Genomic DNA, 13,859 nt, shown 5'->3' on the forward strand with positions numbered 1-13,859 from the left:
ACATTTCCAGTACTAAATGTAATTTCTAAGTTCCCTGCACTCCTATACCCTTCCTTGTACATGTGTAGTGCCTGCACAAGCTTAATTTCTACCATAACCATCTATCTGTAAAGGGTCTACAATGTGTCTTCAGTTAGAACCTAGTTCTTTGGTTTTATTCATGCATGTCCACATCTAGATTACACCATAAAGGTGATTTTAGTCTGAATTTGTCGAATGCCAAACGCAATTTTATTCCAAGACAGGTTGCACTATAATGGCCAATTGATACATCACAGCTTTAAACTCTTCAAATTCTTTAAAAAGAAGAATGATTTATAATTAAAGAGGGATATGACAATGATATGACTGAGATTAAATACTGAATTGAGAATAGAGGGGATAGCTTCTAAATGAAGATTTGTAACAAAACCCTCCCATACTTCCAATCTAAGACAATAATGTCAAAGGAAGAGCATCTCAAATCTCAGCAGGCACATTAAAAATATATGTCTATATTACCATCCACTGTTTTCATTAAAAACTGCTTATCCTCTTTCGATACTGGCACCTGTTAATTACCAAACAAAATGAGCACACTACCTCTTAGTCCTGAAAAAGTGACATTAGAAGCCTCCTACGAAAAGGCAGTATGGATTTTAACTGTCAGCGAAGCAGTAATCAGTTGTCGTTACTTACTTGGTGGGTAAGGTACTGCTGTTCTACCATCCTTCCCTACAGGGCGTTCCTCAGACCCTACTGCGGGCATTTTTGATGACCGAAGAGCTGGTGATACAGCCTTAAAGCAGAAGAATCACATACCATATTAAAAAATTATACAAAATACTAGAACTCACAAGCTATTAAAAATTCTAGAACTCTCTGAATGAGATTTCACAAGAACGAAATAAGTGTACTTTTCTACTCTCCCATACACTCCCTCCAAGGAGCCTGGGTGTCTTTTTTGTCTCTTCCAACACTAAAACAAAAGAGAACAAAGTCTCTGAGGTATTTTTGCCTGTCTATACCCCACCCCAGATACGTACATATAAACATATATATCTCTATACACACAAATTATATTGAAAATGTTATCACAAACACCAAGCTTGAAATTATTGTGACTACTCTACTTGCTTCCACGTTTGGACTACTCTAAGACAATAATGAGAATATGACACAGAGTAGGAATGCCATAAGCGGACTACCACAGGGGACAGCTCAACACATGCAAGTTTTAAAACAGGAAGAATATTAGGTCTGTCCAGGCCAACTTGAGAGAAAAAGGTTGGGATTTTTATTTTGACAGAACAGTCCTCTAGTAGATTTACACATTAACTGCAGCATCTTAAGTGTAGTTTGCGTGGAACCACAGAACAGGCAGAAGTGGTATATAACCTGGTGTACTTGAAAAGTACTGCCCAAGAACCAGACATCAGACTTTCAAATCCTATTATCTCCTATCAGCCAGTTCAGGATCATTATGGCTATACTAGATTAAGCTTAAAAATATTAATTATTTAAATCTTTGCCTTTCCTTGTGTCTTATTTTTTCCTGATAACTGATGTAAATCTGCTCTTCCTAATATTCAGCAATTCTTCCTCTTTGCACTAAAATAAACTGCTTGTAGGAATAGAAAGAAACATGTTTCTGAGAATTACTGAAGTTCAGTAAGGTTGAATTTATTTTAATTTGGGCAGTTTCTCAGACAAGGTAAACCAAGAAATCACCAGTTAACAAAACTAGGATCTCTTCCTTAACTTTCAAATAAACACAAAATACTGAGACAAAAACTGAGAACACAAAACTAGATGTAATGAATTTTTTTACCCATGGAAGTATTCTTATAGCCTGTCTATGCAATGACTGAGTTAGTGAGTTAGCTGTACACAGGTGCCCCTCATGACCGAACAACTGCCAGATAACACAAGCTTTGATGTTACCTGAACGATCTCCTGATATTCCTGAATTATACACAGTGACGATTTCTCTCTTTGATCAATCTTCTGAAAGGATACCTCTCTTTGCTAGCAGTTCTTCCCAGTTAAAATCCAAGCCTGCCTACTTGGAAACTGCCTCTCCTATCTATTAGGGATAATCACTCACCACTAGGATTCCATCCTCCTCCTCCTCTTTCTTGGCAAAGATTTAAGTCTACAGAACACTCAGTCCTACAAAGACTTACACCAAGCTCATCTTCATCTGAATTATCAAAGATATTATCTAGATCATGAAGAGATGGAGCCAGATCTGTTACTTGTGTCAGGCTACCAGAGCCTACTCGGCCTGCAGCATTGTCTTGCCGGGTATCTATCAAAAAGAAAAGGAAAAACACAGGAAAAATAGAAGCAAAGTTAAAAAACACAAAATTGCATTTTTTCAGTTTTATTTCTCACTCTCAACAGGGGAGAAACAAGAATCACTGAGGCCCTTTTTCTATGATGTAGTCTAGAAATAACCTTGCAGTCAAGTTCTAAGCAAGCACCGAAGGTCAATCAGGAAAGAATCAAGGGTAGCTAATGCTCAACTTGAATATTCTAAAACAAATGTAGTAATTATGTTATTATAAAAAGGACAAGCAGAATCAAGTTCTTTCCATCTCAGGAGCTGTCTATAGCTGTCACCTTACAGTAAAATGTTCAGTATGTGATTTTCTCCTTTCAGATTTTATTGTATAGCTTTGAGTGGTTTTACTTTGCAGGGCGAATTAAAGAGCTTTTACTCACCAGTCTTAGGACCAGAACTGAAAATAGACATGGCATCTTTTCCATCAGGAACTGGTGTAGAATGACCTGTTGTCGGGATTTCCTTGGTACCAATTCCATCTTCTGACTATACAAAAAAATCCAAGAGTTTTTAATGGATATTAATTTAAGCTACCTAATAACAACTGTTTTTCTCTGTTAAGCAAAACTCAGGGCTCTGGGTTAAATGCTTTGAGAAGTAAAACAAAGATTTAAGAAGGGAAAAAAACCACAGGTGTCTGCTGTTTATCTATGTAAAAGGAAGACCAGAAACATTATGTATAATTTGCAAAGGATTATGTATATATCAGTTCTCTTTGATAGCCAGTACAGATAATTGCCACCTCAATTTCTCCAGAAAACACATCATCTATGATTTTAAGCATGGTGCTACCTGCACAAGAACAAATAAGTGAGTAGTCACACAATAAAAACAGCTGCGTAATGGGTAAGGTACATGAGAAGTATCATGCATGCAGGGCAGGTGACCAAAGAGTGGTGATTAAATTGTTTTCTGTCACATATGGAAGAGCACCTTCTAAGGAAATGCTCAAATCAATACAGAGCCCCTGCCACAAATCCTCTCAGCAGAAGGCTACATTAATTTTGCCCAAGGGAACTAAAATAAACTTGGGCTGGAGAGATCTAAGTTTTGCAGCGAGGTGATACATCAAGCTGAAGCAAGCAAGGAAACAAAAAAAAAAAAAGCCCAGCAAATTCTTTCATCTCTACAAGTGACTAAAAGGCTCAAAATACTTTATTTCTTAGCTTAAATCTGGAACTTGCTGCTGGTCAAGTTGAATATATATAAATAGGAGGCATTCCTTGCCACAGAAGTGTTTTCATATACAAACAGGTTCAGAGGGATGACAGCAAGTACTGGTTCAGAAATACCGCAGTGAAATGAAGATTTTTCCTGTGAGCCAGTGCAGGAAAGAAATACATCTCTCTCCAATTTTGATCTGTGGAATAGGCTTTCTGTCTCCCTGAAAGCTGTAGAGCAAATACTGTGCTACATACTCGAAGTCCAACAGGAATGTCAGTGATAAAGACTCTGGATTTACATGTTACCTTGTTCTTTTTCAAAGGATCTTTCTCAGTCCCCAGTTTGCATTTTTTATTGCCAGTGAAGCTGTACTTTATGTCACCATCTTCAAAAGTGTAAGGATCACTAGCATCTCCCCAGCCTTCTCCAGGTTGTTGTATTAGAGGCAATGGGTCAAGATAGTTCAGCGTCTGCACTGGTTTCTGCTCTTCCAAAATTTTAAACCGTTTATTAGGTTGTGCTAAGAGCCTGAAAGTAAAAATAAAAAAAGCAAAGCCATCGTGAAACAAAACAAAAACAAACATACCTTTTACAGTAAAGAAAAGTAACAGCTCTCAAGATTTGTAGCTGTCACACACAAATACAGCCCACGCCTCACTCTATCGTCCTCGATCTAGCAGGAATATTTATTTCCTCAATTAAAGGATGCATTTGCCTACATTTAATATTAAACATCTTACTGTATTAAGAACTACATTGGGACAATGAATAAAGAATCTTGTCACTGGATAATTCAGAACACTTTGAAGTACACATAACCTTTTCAACCTAGCAAACTTCATTGTAATTACCAAAATCATTGTTGTTATAACTCAAAAATTCTTCCTCAATTAATTTTAGCTTACACATTTTCATTCATTACTCTCTTCGGTACAGATTTTCTATGCATTGTCAGAATGCAAAAGTAATTTTTAGGCCAGGATAAAATGAATTCAAATTCTTATGCTAAATTTAAAAATAATTAACTAACTATCTTTGCATAAAAGAAAATCTGTTTAAAAAAAAATAAAAAGACAGAGCTGAAAAATCCTTAACGTTTAGGTAGTTCATGTTCTTCACTAAGGAAGACGCTGCACATTAACCCTAATTTTTCTAAAGTAATATTTACAAGGGATTAGCGTATGCCCTTTTCTGTGTACAGACCAGAAAAACTGTCAGGGTTTTCAGTTTCAATCCTACAGAGAATGAAGTTAATAGTAAAGCTCCTATCGGTTTCAAAGATCTGATAGTAGGTTTACAAAAAAAGCAGTGTTTTTCCATAATATAGTGTCAGCTCCTACTTGCAGAAAGCACAGTACAGCGTAATTTTAAACCCACACAATTGGACAAACCACACTGCAGTGCCTCTTAGTGTCATAAACAGAATTTCACTCAAAGCCAAGCATTTATGTAGTCAGAAGGTTGCATAACTAAACACAGCTTTTCTTTTTTTTAAATGATCAAAAGACATAAGCTTAATAAAACTCATACATTTGCCCAACTTACTGTGATACACGCTACGAAAAGATTTAACAGCTCTATAAAGCCAGATATGAAAAAAATAGCACATTTCTATTTAAGCATTTAACATTATCTCCAACGTATATAATTTTGATGCTACAGTGAAGCCTCCTACTTGTTCCAGTTTCAACTGTAAATAGAGTTTGGTCACGCTTAAAATTTAATGAAGTCCCCACTCAGATCAGTTTGCACTCTTACCTTTTCAGTGCAGTGCTGTCAGAGTTTATTTCCATCTTGGCATCATATCTTTCACACGGAAGATCTGGTGGCCTGAACTCTGGATCGTCACTAGATGGGACACTATAGGTCCTCCACATACCTAGTGACTCATTGTTCTGAATTATCCCACAGTATAATGCTGTCTCACTGACCTCTGCCATCAGAGGTAACCTCTGTCCAACAAGGACCGTCCTATCATCTAAGCTGGGCAAGGGCTGAAGCTCCAGCCCACTGCCGTAGAGTGCTGGGTTTACAGGTACGGAAGGCGCGTCCAGATTCTCTGCTTCCTGGCCTCTGGGCTGCGGGCTAAGTGTGGGAGGCAGAGGGGAAGTAGGGGAATGGGGTGAATCCATAGGATTCATATTCATTTGCTTGCTCGGGTTTCTAGCAGGTATAGATAGCGCCTTCTCATATTTTCTGGAATTAGGGACTTCTAAAGAGGGCTCCATTCCTGCTAATCCCAGTTTCTGCCCTGATGTGTCCTGCTCCATGCATAGCTCTTCAGTCACAGAGGGCCGATGGTGAAATGGCATCATAGGCCTCTTTTGCAGTTTATCTCCTTTTTCCTGTCTCTCTGTTGTTTTGTGCTTTGAAGAGGCGGGAGGTGGCAATGATGAGGATGATGATGTTCCCACGCTGAATCCTGGCTGATTTATCGTTGGGGGACGGCTGGAGCCAGCAGCACAACGCTGTTTGAAAACCTTGTGCCTGAAAGCAGAGGCAGAAACAAGTCACTGCATGGTTTACACAGTTATCTGATCAAATGGGGGAAAAAAACCAAAAAAACCCACCACACCCAAAGAACAGCATTAAGAAATCTTATGCCTATTCCTCATCGTTTAACAGATTCTGAAATGGTCACATGGATCTGGACTAGGTTGTTCAAGCCAACTTGGCTGCAGTTTCTCTACCCGATAAAATGGAAAAAGACTGTCTCCAGAAAACAGCATTCAAAGGAAAGATTTAATGTTTATAAAAGCTTAGTACTGCTCAGATGGAAGGTAATATAACAAAAAAACCCAGGCTGCTGTTGTTTTCATTACCCTAAAGAAAGATAGCCTTTCAAATAAAACGACTGCTGTGGAACTACACCACTACTCTCACACGCTCTTGAGCATCTGTTACCAAAGATACAGATCAGAACTGTTTTAGTTAGGTTCACGAAAGGCAGAATGCTTTCACAGCAGTTGCCTCCTCCTTATCAGGTAAGGAAAAATAAGTACAACTCTAGCCCCAAAACAAAACAAAAAAAAAAAAAAAAAAAAAAAAAGAAAAAAGCAACTACTGACTGATGAAGAAAGCATTAATAAATATGTTAAAATATTCAAAACAAAAAAACGCAATAACATACAAACTTATTACTAGCTTTATATTTTAATATGTTTTTTTCCAATTTGTATCCAGTACCTTTGAGACCAGGAAGCACAGGACTGAATTTCAGTATTTCAGGTACTGCTAAACAGTATTTTCATCATATAGCTGATGATCCCCAAGGGTGTTACAACAGGGACATCTAACTCTGTCCATATTTTTATTTGCCCTTGTTTTTTGGGGTTTTTTGTTTAGCTGTTTGGTTTTTTTAAGCTAAGCAGAAATTGAAAGATGTATTGTGCTTAATATTTACACCTGTTTAAAGTTAAATACCCGTTTCAAAATAAGTCACTCTGTCCTTTTCTTTGTTTATGAAAAAAAATTATCTAGGACAGCAACAAAACATTTCAAAACATGTAATATGCTTTTTACTCACAAAGATAAAGTATGTTATCACAAGAGACCTACCAGTTCTGCTTTTTATGACCTAGCTATGAAAACATCCAAGTTTTACAGTACGCAGTGGCTGTCAAATGGTACAACTACAACTTTGTGTACTTGCTACATCTTTTCCCTGTAACCATCCATGCTGTGTGGTATCATCCAGGCTTTCTCTGTGGGCTTTGCTGTTATCAGAACATGTTGCAAATTCTCTGCTACAGCAGATGGTCTTTAGCTGCAATCACCCATAATGTGGAGCTAATGCCCTAGTAACTGAAGATTTGCCTTAAGCATGTTCTTGTAACATTTCATTGACTTAATTCTCCATCATTCACCGTATTTTAACTGACCGCAGAAAATTATTTTACACATTCTGTTTTTCAACACACAAAGTTCGGTCTATGGAGGATTGAATTTCATGCCGAGTACCAGACAATTCTTTAAGACTCCATATTTAAGATCTTATCTTGACATTTATACGCTCGTTTATACAACACATAGAATGGGCACAGTAATGACTAAACCAGTATCTATATGACAGCAGCCATCCAATTGCTGCAGCTACAGCAAAAACATTTATTGCTCTTTGAAATCAGGTACTGCCTTCATTTCAAGGATAATGTTTTAATTTCCCAGTTGCTGTGTTTACTAATTCCAGCCTGAGGTAGTTACCACTGGAGGCATGAAAAGACTGAATTTGCAGATGCAGCTGAACTTATCCATAGAATCAGGTTTCCATTGTTTACTGATGATGTCCCAGGCGAAGCTGGACAGCAGTTTTCCATAGGAAACACCTGGTATCCTGACAAAACATGTATCTGTCCCGTATTCTTGAGTATACACATACAAGGAACATATAATGAAGGGTAAAGAGCTGCAGAGGAGCAACACTTTCACTTTGGATACAGCACACTCTCCAGGTTGAAGACTCTGCCCCCCATATGACGCACAATTCCTCTGCATCCCTTCGTCTCTTCTAAATACACAAAGAACTGGCTTCACAAGAAGTCAAACAGAAAAGGTACAAGGACACAATTTTGCTTCATTCAATTCTGGACAATGGAAATTTCTAATCAACAACCCTTCAGAGACTGTGAGAACCCTACATTCCTCGATTTCCCTGTACAGCCAAATCTATACAGAAAGCTCTGCAGAGACTGCGGTGGCAGGTAACACATTTAAGAGTTTGGTTAGACAATATATTCATTTTACTATTATTAATGACAGCAGTATTCTCCAGTTTGCCTGACTGATAAAAGAAAAATAAAGAAGAAAAAAGAAAAACAGCTCAGACAAAAAGCAGAGAATTATTTTAGCCACATCACTGGCTGTTGCATAGACTGTTATTTTGGCAAAGACCACTTGCAGGGTGGGCAGGCACTGGAGTGGATGACAACAGAAAAAAAAAAAAAGCCAAACCCAAAGCGATTAGTATAACATGATCAGCATTTCAGTTTGATCATACAAATGTCATTTACATCTGTGCATACTTAAGGAATAACTTCTTTAGGTCATAAAAACCCTTTATCAATCTTGTACGTAGATAATGACCTTAGGAATTAAAAATCTCAGCAGAAGCAGTTTCACAGCATATTTCACTAGAAACTGGTTTTTTTCTAGCACTGTAACATCTCTCTGACAGTTTTAAGAATGGTTAAGCAGAACTGGTGGTGCCTAGTTTGCCTTTCCTGAGTGAGCAGTACCGGAACTTTAAGCATACATCAATGACAGATAATTTAATAAACTCTTAAAGTGTTTGTGTAAAGTGAACTCTGATTTCTTTTTAACCAGTTGACAGTGGATGACCATGCTGTAAAGGTTTTATATTCTCTTGGGTGTTTTTTGGTGTCCAATGAGTCACAGCAGATCGACTGGAGGTACAAGGAGTAGAGAGATTCTTAGGAATATTTGCCCTCTTCCTCCAAACAGGGACAGTTGCACTATTCCTCAATCAGGATGTTTGGAAACTTAGGCAGCTTCTGCCCCTCTTCATCATGAGTCTTGCCACTCTGAACTTTAAAGCTCACATCTCTGAAAAGCCTGAAGGATGAGCTCATTATGAACGAGAAATGTTTGAGTGATTCTGGCCCCCATTCTCTAGTCTAGGATCATTTTTTCCACTCAAGTTGACTACTGCAAATGACAACGATACAAGATGAATATTAATCACCTGAATATAAGTGATGATCACAGTTTTGATATTAGTTTCCTCTTCTCCCAGCTAAAACGTTACTCCCTTTTTTAAGAGTACCTCTGAATTAAGCACGGCTCTTCCAATATGATACATGCTTACTCTCTTCAAAGCTCACCTGGAACAAGAACAACTGACTCTTTGGACTGGATCCACAAACTCCCAAGAAACAGTATTGTTAGGAACTTCCTCTTCCAAATTTGCAGCTGTAATTTGATTCCTCCTGAAGAACATAAAATTATTTTAGTAGTTATCACCTTCTGCAAAACGGAAATTTTAAAATGCATATGCATAAATTCACTTATGTTCCCCTCAAATAAATTACTTCATTCTAATAAATTACTTCCTTCTACTTCATCTTTGAAATAGAATTCTACATTTAACAGTAGTTCCCTCTACTACTCCTTAAAACTTATGGTTTGATTTATGTTGGGGGATGGTACTGGCTCTACATCAGATAGCTCCGTCTGGACTTTGAGCACAAGAAGGAAGGGGACAAGCAATTTAAACGGAATCTGGAAATTCTTCTGACGTTCAATGAGAAAATTGCATGGAAATAGTGAAAAATAAAGATTTCAGGGCACACCATGCCATCGATATACTTTAAATCTCCAATAATACAGGCCTATGATACTAACATCATGAATCTACCATATCCTTGTCGATCGGAATTTTAATCCAACACACACAATGTAATGCTTTACAAATATTACCCTGAGAGTTCTAAATATCAAATATACACTCTTTGGTAATTACTTTGATATTGGGTTCTTCAGTCACCCAGCTTTCTGTCTAGTAACTACAAATGGAGCGAGAAACTGCAATCAATAAATCTGAAAGCATCTAGCTGAAGGCACATATTATAGATTTGTAACCTCAAAGACTGTCCCAATTAAGATACACAACTGCAAATACGATGTTAAGTGTTAGTTTTCAGCTGAACACAGTAACAAATTTGCTTTGATAACACTGTTCTGCATCATTAGCTTTGATTAACGGCAAAAGAACTCTGTGAGGAATCACATTATCTGAGGCAAAAATATTTCAATTTTAACTATATATTATGCAATATTAATAAACAAAGCCATCAGGACTGCTGCCTTACTTGGACTGTGACCTGTTGAGAATGCATTCCTTCCAGACGCGGTGAACCATATGATTGTGAAATTTTGGAGTAATCTTGCCTGATTTCTTTGGACTGTGCACACTGACTGTCCCCTCCTGTACAGCTGAATGGCTGATACTGCTCTGAGAGCATCCACTTTCTCCTGCAACACAAATTAAGCATTAATGTTATAGCTGTTCTTAATATTCACATTTGATACTTTTTATTGAAAAGACTTTCCCTCTTACCAGGCCGCTGAGTACATAGATCTTCACATTCACTAGAAAATGCTTAAACATCATTACAAAAGACTGACTAAAGTACATTTCAAAGCAACACCTGCCTTTCGGGTAACAAAGATGGCACCAGGTTATAGCAGGTACTTGTGCAATAGGCGTGCAAGTACTGCACTTCACGTGAGATAATACACTGTGCTGCTTAAACAGAGATAGTTCAGATAGCCCCCTACAGCCTTGTACTGAATCACTAAGAAATAGTGTGGATAAAGAGTTGTTTCACAATTATCCTGGATGTTAAACTTGTATTTATATAGTCTTTGGTGAGCTGCTTTAAAGACTAAATTTATTATAATATGGATGGTCCTATAAAGCATCTATTAAGAAAACCAATAATTTATGTGGCCTATTTCAAAGCAAGAATCAGTTCTTTATACTCAAGATAAAACCTCACTGAAGAAATGAATGGCTTAGTGTGCTGCTCTTTGTAATATGCTTGGACTGAAATACCAGAATCAAAACTTGCTTTGGTAAAATCCTACAGCTGAGATATACACTACTACAGAAACTGTTCCAACACTTGATCATTAGCACATACTATTAACAGAGCATGTGATTTCTCAGTAGTTCTGTATGATTGATTATCAAAGGAGTAACAAGGGAAGATATTACTTCACCATGTTAATAGCCTGAAAACTCTGATTTACATTCCGCACTTCATTTCTTTCTGTATGTGATGCAGAAACCTTACCAGCTTCTGTATAAGCAGATGTTTCTTTTTCAACTATGAAATACGATTTTGTTGGAGATAAACTGAAATCTTAACGCAGTCATCTTTACAAAATCAAACTACAACAGTAGAGGGAGCTTTAGGTTCATTTGGCCTGGAAGCTGAGAAACACTACGCTCTGCTCTGGATGGAAAAGTAACTAAGGATATGCTGCATTTTAACAAGGTCAAATCAGTGTACAGAACACTTCGTCCTTTTGCCTGACGCAATTTAAGAAGCCTTAAGAATGAAACACTGAGAGGATTCACTGCTATACATCACTGCATCCAACAAGGTAATTCCACGGATTTCTGTTAGGTGACTTTCAAAATATAACATTTAAAATTGTGCACAAGCTGCCTAACCCTGTATGTTCTTCAATTCTTCATGCTTATTTTTTCCTCCAGTTAGACCTCTTTGTCTAAGGAATTCTAATTAAAAAAAGAGGCAGTCAAAACCATAAATCCCCAGACATACTGAGGTTTGTGGCTCTAACAATTTATTTCACTGGCTTTCAAATGTTCTACAACACTATGAACTTGACAGATGATAAAAAACCCCCACCAAACAGGTCAAAACTTCAAAATTAGCAATTCTGTCCTCTTCGGGGGAGGGTGGGGAGGAATGTGTGTATATAAACAAACATAATGTGTACACATACACATCACATATGTCAATAGTAGGACAGTTAGGACTTCCGGGGAGCGGGGGGAAGTTTAATGGAAAGAGAAGGACAGGAGGTATGAGAGGATAACCAAGGAGCTACTACAGCTTTCACATTACAGTTGAGCGCAAAAAAAAAAATTTCCAAAGTTCTTTAACATTTTTATCCTATACAGTGCAGCAATGCACAACATAACATGAAACAGAACTTCACAGCAGGCAAAACCATTTTGTTCTCATACACTGACACTCATTTTGATCCATGAAAATCACTGACAAAATACTGGAACACACATGAATAATTATGTTATGTAATGGTATAAATACTGGAGGATACAACCAGCCACCCACCAGAGGTTACTTCACTATCCCTACCGTGCAGTTGTTTCTACACATGAAAAATGCCATTCACTAGTTTTAGTAGTAATTTGTTTCATTACATACTTTAGACACAATCATGGAATATATGGTTGAAAGAGACCTGAAGAGATCATATAGTCCATCCCCTGCTTCAAAGCTGCATCAACATACTTGACTAACCTGTTCTTTAATTCTTCATTATCCTTCCTCAGATAAAGTTTTTCCTCTTGTCTAACCTAGTTTTCCTTTGCTCCAGTTTAGGTTCATTACATATTGGTTGCAAAGAAAAGATTTTCTTTTTTCTCCTTTTATGTCTCTGAAGACTCTTACACCCATGCTTCCTTCAAATTTTTCTTCTCTAGACTAAACAACCTCAGTTCTTTCCATCTTTTCCTGTAAGTCCCATTTGCAAAATCTATAATCAATCACACTGCACTTCCCTGGACGCCATCCAATTTTGGACAAAGTGTGCAAAACTGGACATGGTACTACAGCCACAGTTTTACTAGTATGGGGCAGAACTGAAGTATTATTCACATGCTTCAAACTAATCCAGTTTATGTATCCCATTTACTGACTCTGAATTGCGTGACACATATTTCCGATCCATTTCTCTATTTAAAATGGTGTGTGATATAATACAAAGGAATCATTTTATTGTTCGCTGGAGAGGAACACCCCTCTGATACAATTTTGTATCGGCCTCAAACAATAGCAGAGATCAAACAGAAACTGTGACTTCCAGATTGGACAACACAAACACCTTTTAGATACTAGTAATTTACAAATATTGTAAAATAAAATCTCCCCTTGTGATATTGTTTCAGGGACAATATTGTCTAAAAGGCAATAGAATAGCACATTAAAATATGCATCGGTACCTTGACAGAGATTTGTTATTTAGAAGTTGATTGTCTTGCTTCAGTTAGTTACTAATAAGCTTTTTGCTTATTTTAACTATCAGTTGCCTTGAAAAACACTGTTCAAAGTGAATTTGAATCTCACATTCTATATTATTAGCAGTAAATACTAAATATTTGATTGTCTTCATATACAGGCACTGTTGATGGACAACTGAATGCAGACAAGCACTTCCATGGCAAAGAAACCAACAATTATTACTTTTTTTTGGCTTTGCATCAAGATTGATCCTCTTGATGCGAAACTGTCTAATAAAGGCTACGTGGGCTTGGTAGCTCCTTAGACCTCAGTGAGAGTACAACAAGGATTATCTCCAACTGGCTGCACAGCCTCACAGAAACCTGTAGGAACTTCATGTCTTCAACACTTCTATTGCTCTGTATAGTTTGGTAAGCACTAACAAACAAGTTCCAAAAAAGTACAAGTTCAAGCAGAAGGTTGCTCAGTGGTGAGTGGTCTTTAATGATTTTGCAAATTTGAGTCAAGTCAAGGAATCTTCTGTGATCTGAGAACTCCAATTCCAAATAACAGACATTTGCAAAGCATAAAACATGGCAGTACTTGCAAAATTATTACTAACAAAGGTTACAAAG

At 37.4% G+C, this 13,859-nt stretch overlaps 1 protein-coding gene across 2 annotated transcripts in view; it reads right to left on the bottom strand.

Moving 5' to 3' along the window:
• Window positions 1-13,859, bottom strand: part of MED13L (mediator complex subunit 13L) — a 204,149-nt gene that overhangs the window by 38,990 nt on the left and 151,300 nt on the right. For both annotated transcript variants that reach the window (XM_040606209.1, XM_040606200.1), the window contains 7 exons: window positions 10,318-10,480; window positions 9,331-9,435; window positions 5,249-5,977; window positions 3,796-4,018; window positions 2,707-2,812; window positions 2,166-2,290; window positions 679-778 (listed from right to left, as the gene is read on the bottom strand). In XM_040606209.1, coding sequence (XP_040462143.1) covers window positions 679-778; window positions 2,166-2,290; window positions 2,707-2,812; window positions 3,796-4,018; window positions 5,249-5,977; window positions 9,331-9,435; window positions 10,318-10,480 — 1,551 coding nt within the window. The remainder of the gene's footprint in view (window positions 1-678; window positions 779-2,165; window positions 2,291-2,706; window positions 2,813-3,795; window positions 4,019-5,248; window positions 5,978-9,330; window positions 9,436-10,317; window positions 10,481-13,859) is intronic.

The sequence above is a fragment of the Falco naumanni genome, chromosome 1 (genome assembly GCF_017639655.2).
Source record: "Falco naumanni isolate bFalNau1 chromosome 1, bFalNau1.pat, whole genome shotgun sequence".
NCBI classification, from domain to species: domain Eukaryota; kingdom Metazoa; phylum Chordata; class Aves; order Falconiformes; family Falconidae; genus Falco; species Falco naumanni.